General features: G+C 44.0%; 1 protein-coding gene across 1 annotated transcript in view; it reads left to right on the top strand.

The window, feature by feature from the left end:
- IFT172 (intraflagellar transport 172) overlaps positions 1 to 12612 on the top strand; it is a 428976-nt gene that overhangs the window by 136432 nt on the left and 279932 nt on the right. Inside the window, exons 5-9 of the mRNA XM_068109837.2 lie at positions 5222 to 5287; positions 5402 to 5481; positions 10115 to 10202; positions 10338 to 10552; positions 10708 to 10831. Coding sequence (XP_067965938.2) covers positions 5222 to 5287; positions 5402 to 5481; positions 10115 to 10202; positions 10338 to 10552; positions 10708 to 10831 — 573 coding nt within the window. The remainder of the gene's footprint in view (positions 1 to 5221; positions 5288 to 5401; positions 5482 to 10114; positions 10203 to 10337; positions 10553 to 10707; positions 10832 to 12612) is intronic.

The following is a 12612-nucleotide window of genomic DNA, read 5'->3' as shown; positions in this document are numbered from 1 at the left end:
TACTCGATTAAGCGTGGCTTGTGCGAGGCTCGATCCCCGCTTTCGTGGCAGCATGGGTTAAAGGTACATGCGAATTTGTCCCGATACCCTTTTTCACGTCGCCGCAGCAAATTGGTGTTTGGGAGTGTGAGATAATTGGACCTAAAATGTTGGGGGCCGGACCGAGGAAGGCTGAGTTGGAGAAGGAAATTTTAGGGGCGCCGACGATCGTCGAGGTGAAAGAAATAAATGGAATTAAAAAGACACTGGGAAAGAGATAATTGGACCTAGAGTGCTCTTCACGCACTCGAAATTATGAGCGGACGAAATTTAGTGTTAAAAGCCAAATTAAATTCGTACCATGGCTGGCCAAAGCGGTCAAATGCCGGTGGGAATAATAAAAGAAGAGAAACTGATGACCCAGGACTGGCAGGGACAGTTGGTAGTGGAAGCTGAAAAGGGTGCGGCAGTAGGTAAAGAAAATGGCGGCGCCTCGCACGTGGCGGAGGCGGACGCCAAACCCGTTGTGCAAGTAAGTTCCAACATGCAGTTACTCATGACACAAATCTTAGCACAAACGAAAGAAATGAAGGAAGGGTTGGAAAACGAAATAAGGGAAATGAGAGAAAGGAGGTGTGAAAGGGAAAAGATGAGTGGAAAAATGGACACCGAACTAATCGAATAAAGGTGTGACATGGTAGGGTTGGAAAACAAAATGGGTGGTCAAATGAAAGAATTGGGGGACAAATCCACCCGGGAAATGGAAAAAAAGCTAGAAGAGTCAAGAAGGGAAAAATGGAGGTGTGACATGGAAAAGATGAGGGAGGAATACAGAAGGGACATGGAAGAGGCAGGGGAGGAGATAGGGCGCATGTTGAGCGAGAAGTTCGTGGTGGCGCGTGACGAGGTGAAGCGATACGAGGAACGCATGGAGAGCGAGCTTGAGCAAAGGACAGCCAAGTTGACCAGGGCTATGAGGGTCGCGACGCGAGAGGAAGTGGTAGAGAAGCCGGCGATCGTTGCATTGGAAAATAAAATGTTGGGGGTGCCGAGGCAGGCTGAGTTGGAGAAGGAAATTTTAGGGGCGCCGACGATCGTCGAGGTGAAAGAAATAAATGGAATTAAAAAGACACAGGGAAAGAAAGTGAACAAATCACGGGAAGAGGTAATGGAACACACGCAGAGTCTGTGTTTGCACCGTGATGCCAGGCTTGCTAACCCCAATAAAAGTTTACAGGTGCTGGCATTGAAGGAGGGCCCCACGGTGAGTAGAGAAAATGGCGCGAATGTGTTTGGCGCGAACGGGTTTTCGGCGTGGTTAGGACAAAGGCGAGACCGGGCATTCGCGATGGGCCCATTGTGCGGTGTACGAGGGCGACTGGTACGGAGTGTGAGGGGGAGTCCGTACCCGAGTATGTGAGAGAAAGTGTGCGCCGGAGTGTGCAGGAAAAGAGTGTGTTACGGAATGTGTAACGGGAGAGTGTGCACCTGGGGGTGTGGAAAAAGAGTGTGCGATGGCCGAGTGTGTTACAGAGTGTGTAACGGGAGAGTGCGTACTGAAGTGAGTGAAAGGCGTGAGTGCGCCTAGGTGTGCAGGTACGAGTACGGAGCGTGAGGAAAAGTGCACACCTGAGTGTGTAAAAAAAGTGTGTAACAGAGTGTGTGAAAGGCGTGAGTCGCCAAGGTGTGCAGGTATGAGTACGGACCGTGAGGGAGAATGCACACCAGACTGTGTGCGGAAAGAGTGTGTAACGGAGTGTGTGGGAGATGCGGGGGTGCCTGGGTGTGTGAATGCGGAGTGGGTCGCGAGTGGTGAGGATGCGGCTCAAGCATCGACACCGACCGGGGGGGAGGGGGGGGGGGTAGCGCCTAGCGGGACGGGTAGCAGACGTGAGCCCCTGGTGAGTTGTGTGCAGCAGGGACCGGAGGGAATCCGTGCTGCGTCGGTCTCACAAGGAGACTACATAATCTTGTTTCTCAGTCTGAGACTCCTTTAGGTGCTTTTTTGCAAACTCCAAGCGGGCTTTCATGTGTCTTTCAGTGAGAAGAAGCTTCTGTCTGGCCAATCTGCCATGAAGCCCAGATTGGTGGAGTGTTGCAGTGATGGTTGTCCTTCTGGAAGTTTCTCCCATCTCCACACAGGATCTCTGGAGCTCAGCCAGAGTGACCATCGGGTTCTTGGTCACCTCCATTACCAAGGCCTTTCTCCCCCGATTGCTCAGTTTGGCCGGGCGGCCAGCTCTAGGAAGAGTACTGGTTGTTCCAAACTTCTTCCATTTAAGAATTATGGAGGCCACTGTGCTTTTGGGAACCTTCAATGCAGCAGAGATTTTTTTGTAGTCTTTCTCAGATCTGTGTCTCGACACAATCCTGTCTCTGAGCTCTGCAGGCAGTTCCTTCGACCTCATGGCTTGGTTTTTGCTCTGATATGCATTGTCAGCTGTGAGACCTTATATAGACAGGTGTGTGCCTTTCCAAATCGTGTCCAATCAATTGAATTTACCACAGGTAGACCCCAATCAAGGTGTAGAAACATCTCAAAGATGATCAAGAGAAATGGGAGACACCTGAGCTAAATTTCAAGTGTCAAAGCATAGGGTCTGAATACTTATGTCAATGTGATATTTCAGTTTTTTCTTTTTCATAAATTTGCAAAACTTTCTAAAATCCTGTTTTCTCTTTGTCATTATGGCATATTGAGTGTAGATTGATGAGGGAAAAAATGAATTTAAACGATTTCAGCATAAGGCTGCAACATAACAAAATGTGAAAAAAGTGAAGGGGTCTGAATACTTTCTGAATACACTGTAGATGCTTGTCAAATAGTTAACCTGTAATGACGATATATTTATATTATACTCAATCTTTTATCAATTGAGGATAGAAGAAGGTGCTCTAACCACAATGGGAAGCAAATTCAATCTGACTTTTCGAACATGACCCCTTTTTTGGAGCAAGGTTTTTTTTCCCCCGATTAAGACTAATAACAAGAGACTAATGGTCAGGGATCCAAATCAGGAATTCTACCCCCAGTAAATGTTCTGTTCACATTTCTTCGGTCAGAGCAGACAATATATTCTCAGTCGAAGAACAACTCTTGGTGATGTTTTCCCACCCTGCTGGCACCTCTCGTGGCAAATCCAAAAAGTTTTGTCATTCTTGCCGTTGCACCATAATGATATTGTCTCGGATCATCCTTCTTCAGGATTCGCTTGTATAATAACTCAGAAGTGAGTGGAATCAAAGGAAAACACTGTCCCATAATAATATTTCATCGGCAATGGTGTATGGATGGACTTGTGCGAGTAATTTATTAATCATACGATCGATAGGTGGCGCTGTCAACGACGAAGTGCCATCCGCACCATGTAAGTCGACCATGACGAATAGAGATCTGTCAGAGTTTATCAAGCTGCAGTGAGGCTAATGTGCATTGTATTAAGACGAGATATCAGTCGGTAAGCAACACATCTTTAACTCATCATCGAACACCATTGTCTGAGAAGGATCTTCAGCACGAAGGTCGAGATGAATCCAAGCAGAAATGGAGCCGATTGGAGCTTCCCTCAACGCTCAAAAAAGCCTTCGCCTCAAAATTCCCCCTCCCTCAACCAAAGTTCGTATTAACTTCCAAACCGCCGCTGATTCACCATTCACAGCTCATCTGTTGCTGATCAAATATCTGGCCCAGATAGGGTTAAACAGCTCTTTTGTCATTTTTGGACAAATTCAAGTGAAAAGAAGAAGAAGAAGAAGAACCACTTTTAGAGGCCATTTTTCCCCGCAGAGCGGGGGTTGGCCTTTTTTGGGCACCGTGGTCCCCTTTTTGAAGCAATGTTTTATGGCCGGATGCCCTTCCTGCCGCCAACCCTGTTAGTCGCCTCTTGCGACACACAGAGAATTAACAATGAGCTGGTACTCAATTTGCCGACCTCGGAAGGATGACAGGCTGAGTGAACCCCCCTGGCGTTAATTCAGCGATCGACTGGGATTCAAACCCAGGATCCGAGGATCCCAAGCCGGCACCCTAACCGCTAAGCCAACACCAGGCTTTCAAGCGAAAGGAAGGTTGTTCTGAATTGACATGCCCTGTCGCAGTGAAGCGAAATCCAAGATGGCTGCACCCATGATGTTGAAGGTGGTATTACTTGACTGTGGCTTGCACACCCCCCCCCCCCCAACCCCGCCCCCTGCCCCCTGTGACGCTTCAGGAAACGCCTCCACCCCAAAAGCATTACATATTTTGTGTACGGCATGAAATTACTAGAAAAGTCACTGGATTTGCATTTGCTTTTTAATAATGCACTTTTAGCACATAATGATGTTGGTAAAGTGAAACAATTGATAAAGAACACATTTAGTAACTCAGCTTTAGAAATTTGACTTTTACTTTGCAAGAGTGATGCAAATCACATCATACATACGTGGCTTACAATTTCATTTTTGAATCGATCTGTGAGGCCTCCCTGGCCATGATGTCACCTTGGAGGTCATTTCTGAGGAAGGTTACTGCAGGATTATTTACTTCTATAAGATTACAGACGACACAGTGAGCCTAACTAAGCCTCACAAAGCTTGTGGCACAGTTTTTTCCACCAATCATATATAGCACGCCCTGCTTCTGGCCTTTCACTGCACGGATACAGTCAGCCAGTAATTGCAACCCAAGCAATATCATAATTGCTTCAGGGGCCTTGATGTTATCTGCCTTATATTTGTGCAGTTTAGCGAGATTGTGACCCTTCCTTCTTCTCAAATATTTTCCTTTTGTCCCCTACTATCATGTCCTAACATCCTTCCCTTCTCCTCCGCACAGCATGCACTCTTTCTTTGCCTTCTCCGCAGCCCTTATTTATCCTCCTCCTTTTGTTTTCTTTTTCTCTTTTCTTCACTTCCTCCATCCACCAGTACATAACGTGTTTATGGCCCCTCCTTGTATAGTCCAGTCACGGCTGAAGAATGGCAGGCTCCATGAGATAGCGCCCTCTGCCATCACCATCTTATAACGACATCTTGAATTCGGATTTTACTTCATTGAGAATTAAACGTGCAATTAAGATCGCTCAGGGGACCGCATACGATGAACCAGGACACAGTTGCATATCTCTGCACAGCCCTCATCTAAACCCACCTCTTATGCGTGAACTCTGAAACCCTCGTTCCCAACACTAGTTCACCTTCGATACAAATGTTATAACTTCATACCAAACATCTGTCTCTGATTTTCTTGTCTTTTTCATAGAGTGCCGTCACCATACTGGCATGGCCTTTGGAAAATGCCATTGTGTTTGGCCTTGCAGATGGCAAAGTGAGTCATGGCCCAACCGACTTCATGCCTGGATATCGGCTTCTATAAAGTTTGGTTCATTGAGCTTTAATATCAGCATTTGATGGATTTTTTGTTTGTTTACTCACCATTAAGGTTCGTTTGGCAAACATCAGGAGTAACAAATCTTCGACCATCTACTCAACTGATTCCTATGTTGTTTCTCTCACAACTAAGTGAGTTGTTTTTAACATCTAAGTCTGTATTCCGTAGTTTTGACCTTTTGAAACGTATATTATGTGCTTTGACAATGCCTTATTTGGCCAAACTCAGTGCATAATGGTTAGAGTATCCACCCTGAGTCTGGGAGGTCGACAGTTCGGTTCCGACACTGGCTGAATCATACCAACGTCTTAAAAAACTGATAGTGATTCTTCGTTGCTTCATGATCTGTATTGAAATATATAACATGGGCAAACCCCATGGGTTGGCATCTATGTGGAGAAGGAAATTTCTCCTTGATTGTCCCACTCAGTGTGGATAGAAAACAGGTGTCACAAAAATCGTGTCACTGGAACCCATCGTGTCCTGGGAAGTTAGGTTACGTACTCCAAGTGATTTAACTTCCCCTAAGATCAGGAGTTATCTTTGTCTGAAGTCAAGTACGGTGTTCTCTCATATATTTGTCTGCATTTGTGTACGTGATTTGTGTTGGAGTTCCTGTATAAGACCCAATAATTATTTTCTCTTGACGCAAAACATTATTTCAATGGTTTAATTTCTGTATTGATCTCATTTCTGCCCCCTCCTCCCACCAATCCATTGTCCCCTTTGGAGTGGATGTTTCTAGTTATGTAAATTACAGGCATATTATGAGACAGTGGACAAAACAATAAAGCTTATGGAACTGGAACATGGGGTCACACATTATGTGCCAAGTGTTTAGATGGGAACACCAGACAGGCCTCATTAATGATCTCTCCGACTCTCTGGAAAATCCTCTCTATCTCTTTGCTGATGACTCCACTCTCTGCCGCTCCATTCCTCATCCCTTAGATCGGCAGTCTGCAGCCTCCTCACTCTCTGCAGACCTGGACAAAATCACAGACTGGGCAAACATGTGGAACATGTCTTTCAATCCTGACAAATCTCACACTCTCACTTTGTCTCTCCGAAAGGACCGACTGGACAACCCTCCCATCTCCTTTCTCAACAATCCTCTCGAAGAAATTCTGTCACTAAAGCTTTTGGGTCTCACTATCTGCCATGATCATTCCTGGGAAAATCACATTTTCAATCTGGCCTCCAAAGCCAGTCGCCGACTGGGCATCCTCCGTCGTGTGAAGCTCTTTCTTGGCACAACTGAGATTCTCACCACTTGCAAAGCGTTTATTCGCAGCTTGATAGAGTACTCTCCCCTCTGGGTTGCTGCTCCTGCCTCACACCTAGCTCGGCTTCACTCTGTAGAAACCAACACTTTAATATCATTGGTATTCCCCGCGATGAAGCAGATTCTGAGGGTCTATCACTCTCTCACTGCAGGCAGGTTGGTGGTCTTTCTGTCTTCCACCAACTAGTCTTCTACCTAGCTCCCCCAGCTCTGTCTGTGCTCCATCCCCCAAATATTCCTTCAGGACACACAAGATCTGCCAGCAACCCTGTTCTGGTGAAACTGCCAAAATCAAGACTCTCTGCTCACCTTCACTCCTTCATTCCTCTTTTCTCCCGCCTCTGGAACAAACTCCCACACTCTCCTCAATCTCTCTCCTCCCTCCAGGTCTTTAAAATAGTTGTTCACCACCCTCTCTATCTTCCCCCATAAAAAACCTTGATCTTTTCTACCCCAGTTATTACACCCTAAATCCACATCTTTCAATTTCTGATTTAATTCCTGAAATTCCTGGTAGTGTTCATCTGCTTTATACCATGTACCCCTCCCTCCTCCCCCAGCCTTCTCCTTTCCACAGATCTACCGACGTCCCTGTTCACTACTGTTGTTGTGCTTGTGTGCTTCCATCTCTCTCCGCCTCTTGTCTCCCGCTCCCTTTATTATATGCTTTATGTGTTTATGTTTGTATGTGCTTTAGGTGTTAGCTGTTACATGACCCTCGACTTTGTATCCATAAAAAAGAAAAGAAAAAGGCCATCCCAATTTTCATGCAGATATAATCTCTCAAATGAATGTATATGTGACCAGGGTTTTGAATGAAAACTCATTGATTTGAGATTTTTGCTCGCCCAACATTCAACACACGCTTCCACAATAAGTTTTAAACAGATAGGTTATCCAAAAAGTGTGATAACTTTCCACTAATATTCTGGCCAGGAAGTTACTACTGATGGAGTAGGGTGCCGAAAGACACCAACATACACCCGGGAACTGAAATGCGTTGCACTGATTAGTTGTGACTTACGACGTGTCCAAAGAGTTTGCACAACTTGCATTTCATGGTGTGTTTATTGTGCAATTTATTTTACCATCGGTGGAACACTAATGCTGTTCTACCATGCCCTTAGCATAAGTATTGCAACAGTGAAATCAAATTTGTTATTATTGCGATATACTCAATAAATTTGGATGTGAGATAAAAAGGTGAATATGAGGTAAGAACACAGAAGGTCAGCTTGTAATTCTTGGTATTTCTATGTATATATGTTTCACTATTGTAGAACAATAGCACTTTTTATGTTTAGTCCCTACATTTTAGGTAAGCACCAGTATTGGAACAAATGACTGACAAGTGCTTCTTGTTGCTCAGGTGTTTCTTATTGCATTGAATGTTCACACATAAAAGAGCTGTGAATGTCTAATCTTGGTTTAGCCTTTGCTGTTCCCTTGGGAGTTTGCCTTTGGAGTGAGTAGGAATAGACCAACATGAAAACCAGAAAACTGTACATGAAAGAAAAGCAAACAAGGTCACCTGTGGGCAAGGTGTAGTACCTGTCAGGCCCCCGTACCAGGGTAATGGTCCGCAGCCATGCGGTTTAAATGACAGATGGCTCTGCACATCTGGTGGATGGGAGTCCAGTCGACTCCAACAGCACGGGCGGAAGAGGGTGAATTCCCCAACGGCCAGCAGAGGGACGGAGAGGAGTTGCGACCCCCGTCCATACCACATACTTACCCGTGTGTACCAGTCATAGAAAGGCAATATGATGGCACCGCCATTATAGCTCGAGGAGACTCGACATGATTGAAACAATTTGGAAGCTGAAAGAATCGAAAAATTCAATTAGAACCTTAGCACAAAATTGGGCATAGCAAATACAACAATTTGGAATATCTTGAAAAAGAAATAAAACAATCTTGGACTTAGCAATAGAAAATGGACAGGTCGGCCAAGGAAAACAACTGCAGTTGACGACAGAAAAATCATCAAAGCTGTGAAGAAAAACCCTAAAACAACTGTCAGTGACATCACCAACAACCTCCAGAGTGCAGGGGTGAAAGTATCACAATCTACTGTTCACAGAAGATTTCGACAGCAGAATTACAAAGGCTATACCGCAAGATGTCATGTCATGTCAAGTCAATGTCATGTCATGTCACGTCAAGATGTCAAGAATTACAAGTCAAGATGCAACCATCTCATTGGCACCAAAAATAGAAAGGCCAGATTAGAATTTGCCATTAAGTACTGAGGGGAGCCAGTAGAGTTCTGGAACAAAGTTTTATGGACAGATGAGACCAAAATAAATATTTACCAAAGCGATGGAAAGGTGAAAGTGTGCAGAAAGGAAGGAACTGCATATGATCCAAAGCATATGACCTCATCTGTGAAGCATGGTGGAGGTCGTGTCATGGCTTGGGCTTGCATGGCTGCCTTTGGAACAGGCTCACTCATCTTTATTGATGATGTAACTAATTATTGCAGTAGCAGAATCAATTCAGAAGTGTACAGAAACATTCTGTCTGCCTTTGTACAAAAAAAAGGCCTCTAGATTAATTGGGCAGCACTTCACCATGCAGCAAGACAATGACCCAAAACAAACTGCCAATGCAACCATGGAGTTCATCAGAGGGGGAAAAGTGGAAGATTTTCGACTGGCCAAGTCAATCTCCTGATTTAAATCCAATGGAGCATGCATTTCACTTGCTGAAGAGGAAGACTAAAGTCAGAAACAAACCTGTGGGGATCGTCCGTGCTCCATCCTTTTAAATGCTGAATGTGAACCAAGGAAGTGTGTGCACCATTTTTAAAGCCTATGACTCAGACAGAGTTTGAACCTCTGACCTCCCTGACCCAGAGGCGACACTTAACCATTACACCAACGAGTCTGGTAATTAAAAACGAAGGTTTAAAACTTATCTTGTTTCAATATACTTGAGTTGCAAAACTTTATGAATGCCTTTCATACTTTCAGAGAACCCACTTAGTATGCTATTTTCAATGTTAGGAATTAAATACTGTATATTATGTTCAAGTGATCTCTCAGTGTAGTTGTCATCCACTTTGAAAACTCCCCAAGACCATCACTGTTATCAACGTCTCCTGTTTGTCTGAAAAAAGTGGTTTCAGTTTTTTGTCATTCACGCACATAGCCGAATGCGTGTATTTGATTGGTAGTTTTGGAGCAGTTCACATCTATGAATTTGGTTTGCTGATTGTTGCTTTCCTTGGTTGATCCAGATACTGGAGGTGCTGCTGCCAATATTGTGCCCCCTGACTGTGGACGTATAATTGAGTGGAATTTGCAATGTGTTTTTCAGGCACTGGTTTGAGCTTATATTGTAATCAAGAAGAATAATCAAAGCCTTATTGTATTGTTCCTCACAAATGGAAAAGTACGATGAATAATGTCTGATATAAGTTGCTTGAGTACAAATCACCATATGTATGTTTGTCTGTGTTATGTCTATCAACACAGCCTTTCTGGTAAAGGTATTATATCTGGGCATGCCGACGGCACCATCGTGAGATATTTCTTTGACGACGAGGGATCTGGGGAGTCCCAGGTAATAATGCCATTGGAAGTACAGCCTGTTATAATGAGGAGATATTTACTTTCAAAGTCAGAATGTATTTATTAATTTTTGCTTCATACTGTGCAGTCATCGTGCTGATCTTATCCATTTCCTGACTCTTAACAGGGCAAACTTATCAGTCACCCTTGCTCTCCATATGCGTTAGCTTGGGTGGCAAACAACATTGTTGTCTGTGGCTGCGATCGGCGTATTGTGGTGTATGGTCATGAGGGGCAGCAACTCCAGCTGTTTGATTACAGCCGAGACCCAACAGAGAAGGAGTTCACTGTGGCTGAAGGCAGCCCGAGTGGCCAGTCTGTGGTCATTGGTAGCTACGACCGGTAAAGAGAAAATGTGTTTCTTGCTAGAATGTATTGCTGGAATCACCATTTTTCATGGTGATTCGCTTACCTGCCAAGTTGATGTGCATTACCATGCCTAATTGATGATTCTACCATCCTCCCGACATGTACACCTTTTCGGGTACTCCTTATAGGTTGCGAATTTTAAATTGGAGTCCTCGTAAAAGACTTTGGGATGAAGCAAAGCCGAAAGAGATTGCAAATATGTACACGATCACTGCCCTTGCCTGGAAACGTGATGCGTCACGTCTGTGTGTGGTAGGTTTTACTTTTGAAGAGAATAAATGATAAAACATCATTAGAATGAATGTACAAAAATGACAATATTGGTTTATTTACAGGGGGCGTTCAAAAAGCTATACAATCAAGATACAATAATCCAAGATAGGCCAACTTTTGTTTCAATAGGGGAACAAATATATATATATGGTACACTGGTACAGGCTACACTTGTTGCTAACAGGTTGTGCAGCAATTGCTGGGGTGAGACGTAATCTGTGCCTTGCTTCCCAGTCAGGTTAGGGGGTTCAACCTGTGTATATTAATGGCTTAGATTGGTCCCAAATAAATAATTTGCAGTATGTTGTCCTGATGAGGGCTGGTAGACTTGCATGCAAATCGGACCTGGCACGAGTAATGCCCTGTCGGTGGATCAAGGGGTCTTACTCCTATTAAGAGGAGTGGTCCCAATTGTATGACCATGCATTGTGGCCCTTCGGGGGCATGATGCATGCGTTTGAATGACCATGTGCTTCCCCCTTGGGGTTGAGGCGCATGTGTAATGTTATTGGGACAGCCTTGTTGACGTTGTGCCTTGGCCATGGGGTCAAGGTGCATGTCCAAGGCTGTTCAAATGTTTGACTTTTTACCTTTTTTCACAAGCAAAAAAGGCAGGCCTTCCCTGTGGCCCCAAAACAGGAAAAATAAGCCCTCGTGTTGGGGCCCTCAACAGCATGGTGTTGAAGTTGTGGGGACTCACTCCTATCGAGGAGGGGTCCAATTGTATGACCATGCATTCTGGCCCTTCGGGGTCAGGATGCATGTGTTTTGATTGACCATGTGCTTCAGCCTTTTGGTTGAGGTGCATGTGCATGCAAATGGGACAGTCTTGATAGACGGCGTGCCGTGGCCGTGGGGTCAAGGTGCACGTCCAAGGCTGTTTAAATGTTTGATTTTTTACCTTTTTTATTATAAAAAAGGCAGGCCTCATAAGGTGCACAATGAGGGCGAAATCTAGATCGACATCTCTGCCTTTGTCTATTTGTGACCATACAGCTTTAATCTCAGTCTGCAACTACTTGAGTACCACGCGGATGCCTCCTAGTTTGGAGGTGATGTGTTAGTATAATTTATGTGCATGACGTCAGTGTCATGTCATGGGGTTAGTGTGCTTCCTTAGTCAAATATGCATATATATATATATATATATATATATATATATATATATATATATATATATATATATATATATATATATATATATATATATATATATATATATATGTACATACATACAGTCACGTGAAAAAGTAAGTACATCCCATGTAAAGTTTTGACTTTTTCAACATATTTCAACATACAGCTATTTGATCTTCATTTCAACAATATTGATTGATAAAGGTGATATAATACAACAAATATCATGAAACATTTGCATTTTGTAGTCCATTGTATAATTTAAATAAACATAAATGCAAATTTCGCATGTGGAAAAAGTAAGTACATCCTTGGCTTTAATAGGTGGTATTGCCCCCTTTGGCAGAAACAACCTCAAGTAGGCGTTTCTTATAACTGTCTGCCAGTCTCTGACAACGACTGGAAGAAATTTTTGCCCACTCCATGCAGAATTCTTTCAGCTGTGCGATGTTTGAGGGGTTTCTTGCATGCACAGCTCGTTTCAAATCCCCCCACAACATCTCGATGGGATTTAGATCCGGTCTTTGACTTGGCCATTCCAGAACCCTCCATTTCTTTCTTTTCAGCCATTCCTTGGTGGATTTACTGGTATGTTTAGGGTCATTGTCATGTTGCAAGGTCCA

The sequence above is a fragment of the Myxine glutinosa genome, chromosome 3, assembly GCF_964187855.1.
Source record: "Myxine glutinosa chromosome 3, kmMyxGlut1.1, whole genome shotgun sequence".
In the NCBI taxonomy this organism is placed as follows: Eukaryota; Metazoa; Chordata; class Myxini; order Myxiniformes; family Myxinidae; genus Myxine; species Myxine glutinosa.
This window is presented reverse-complemented; position numbering and strand designations above follow the sequence as displayed.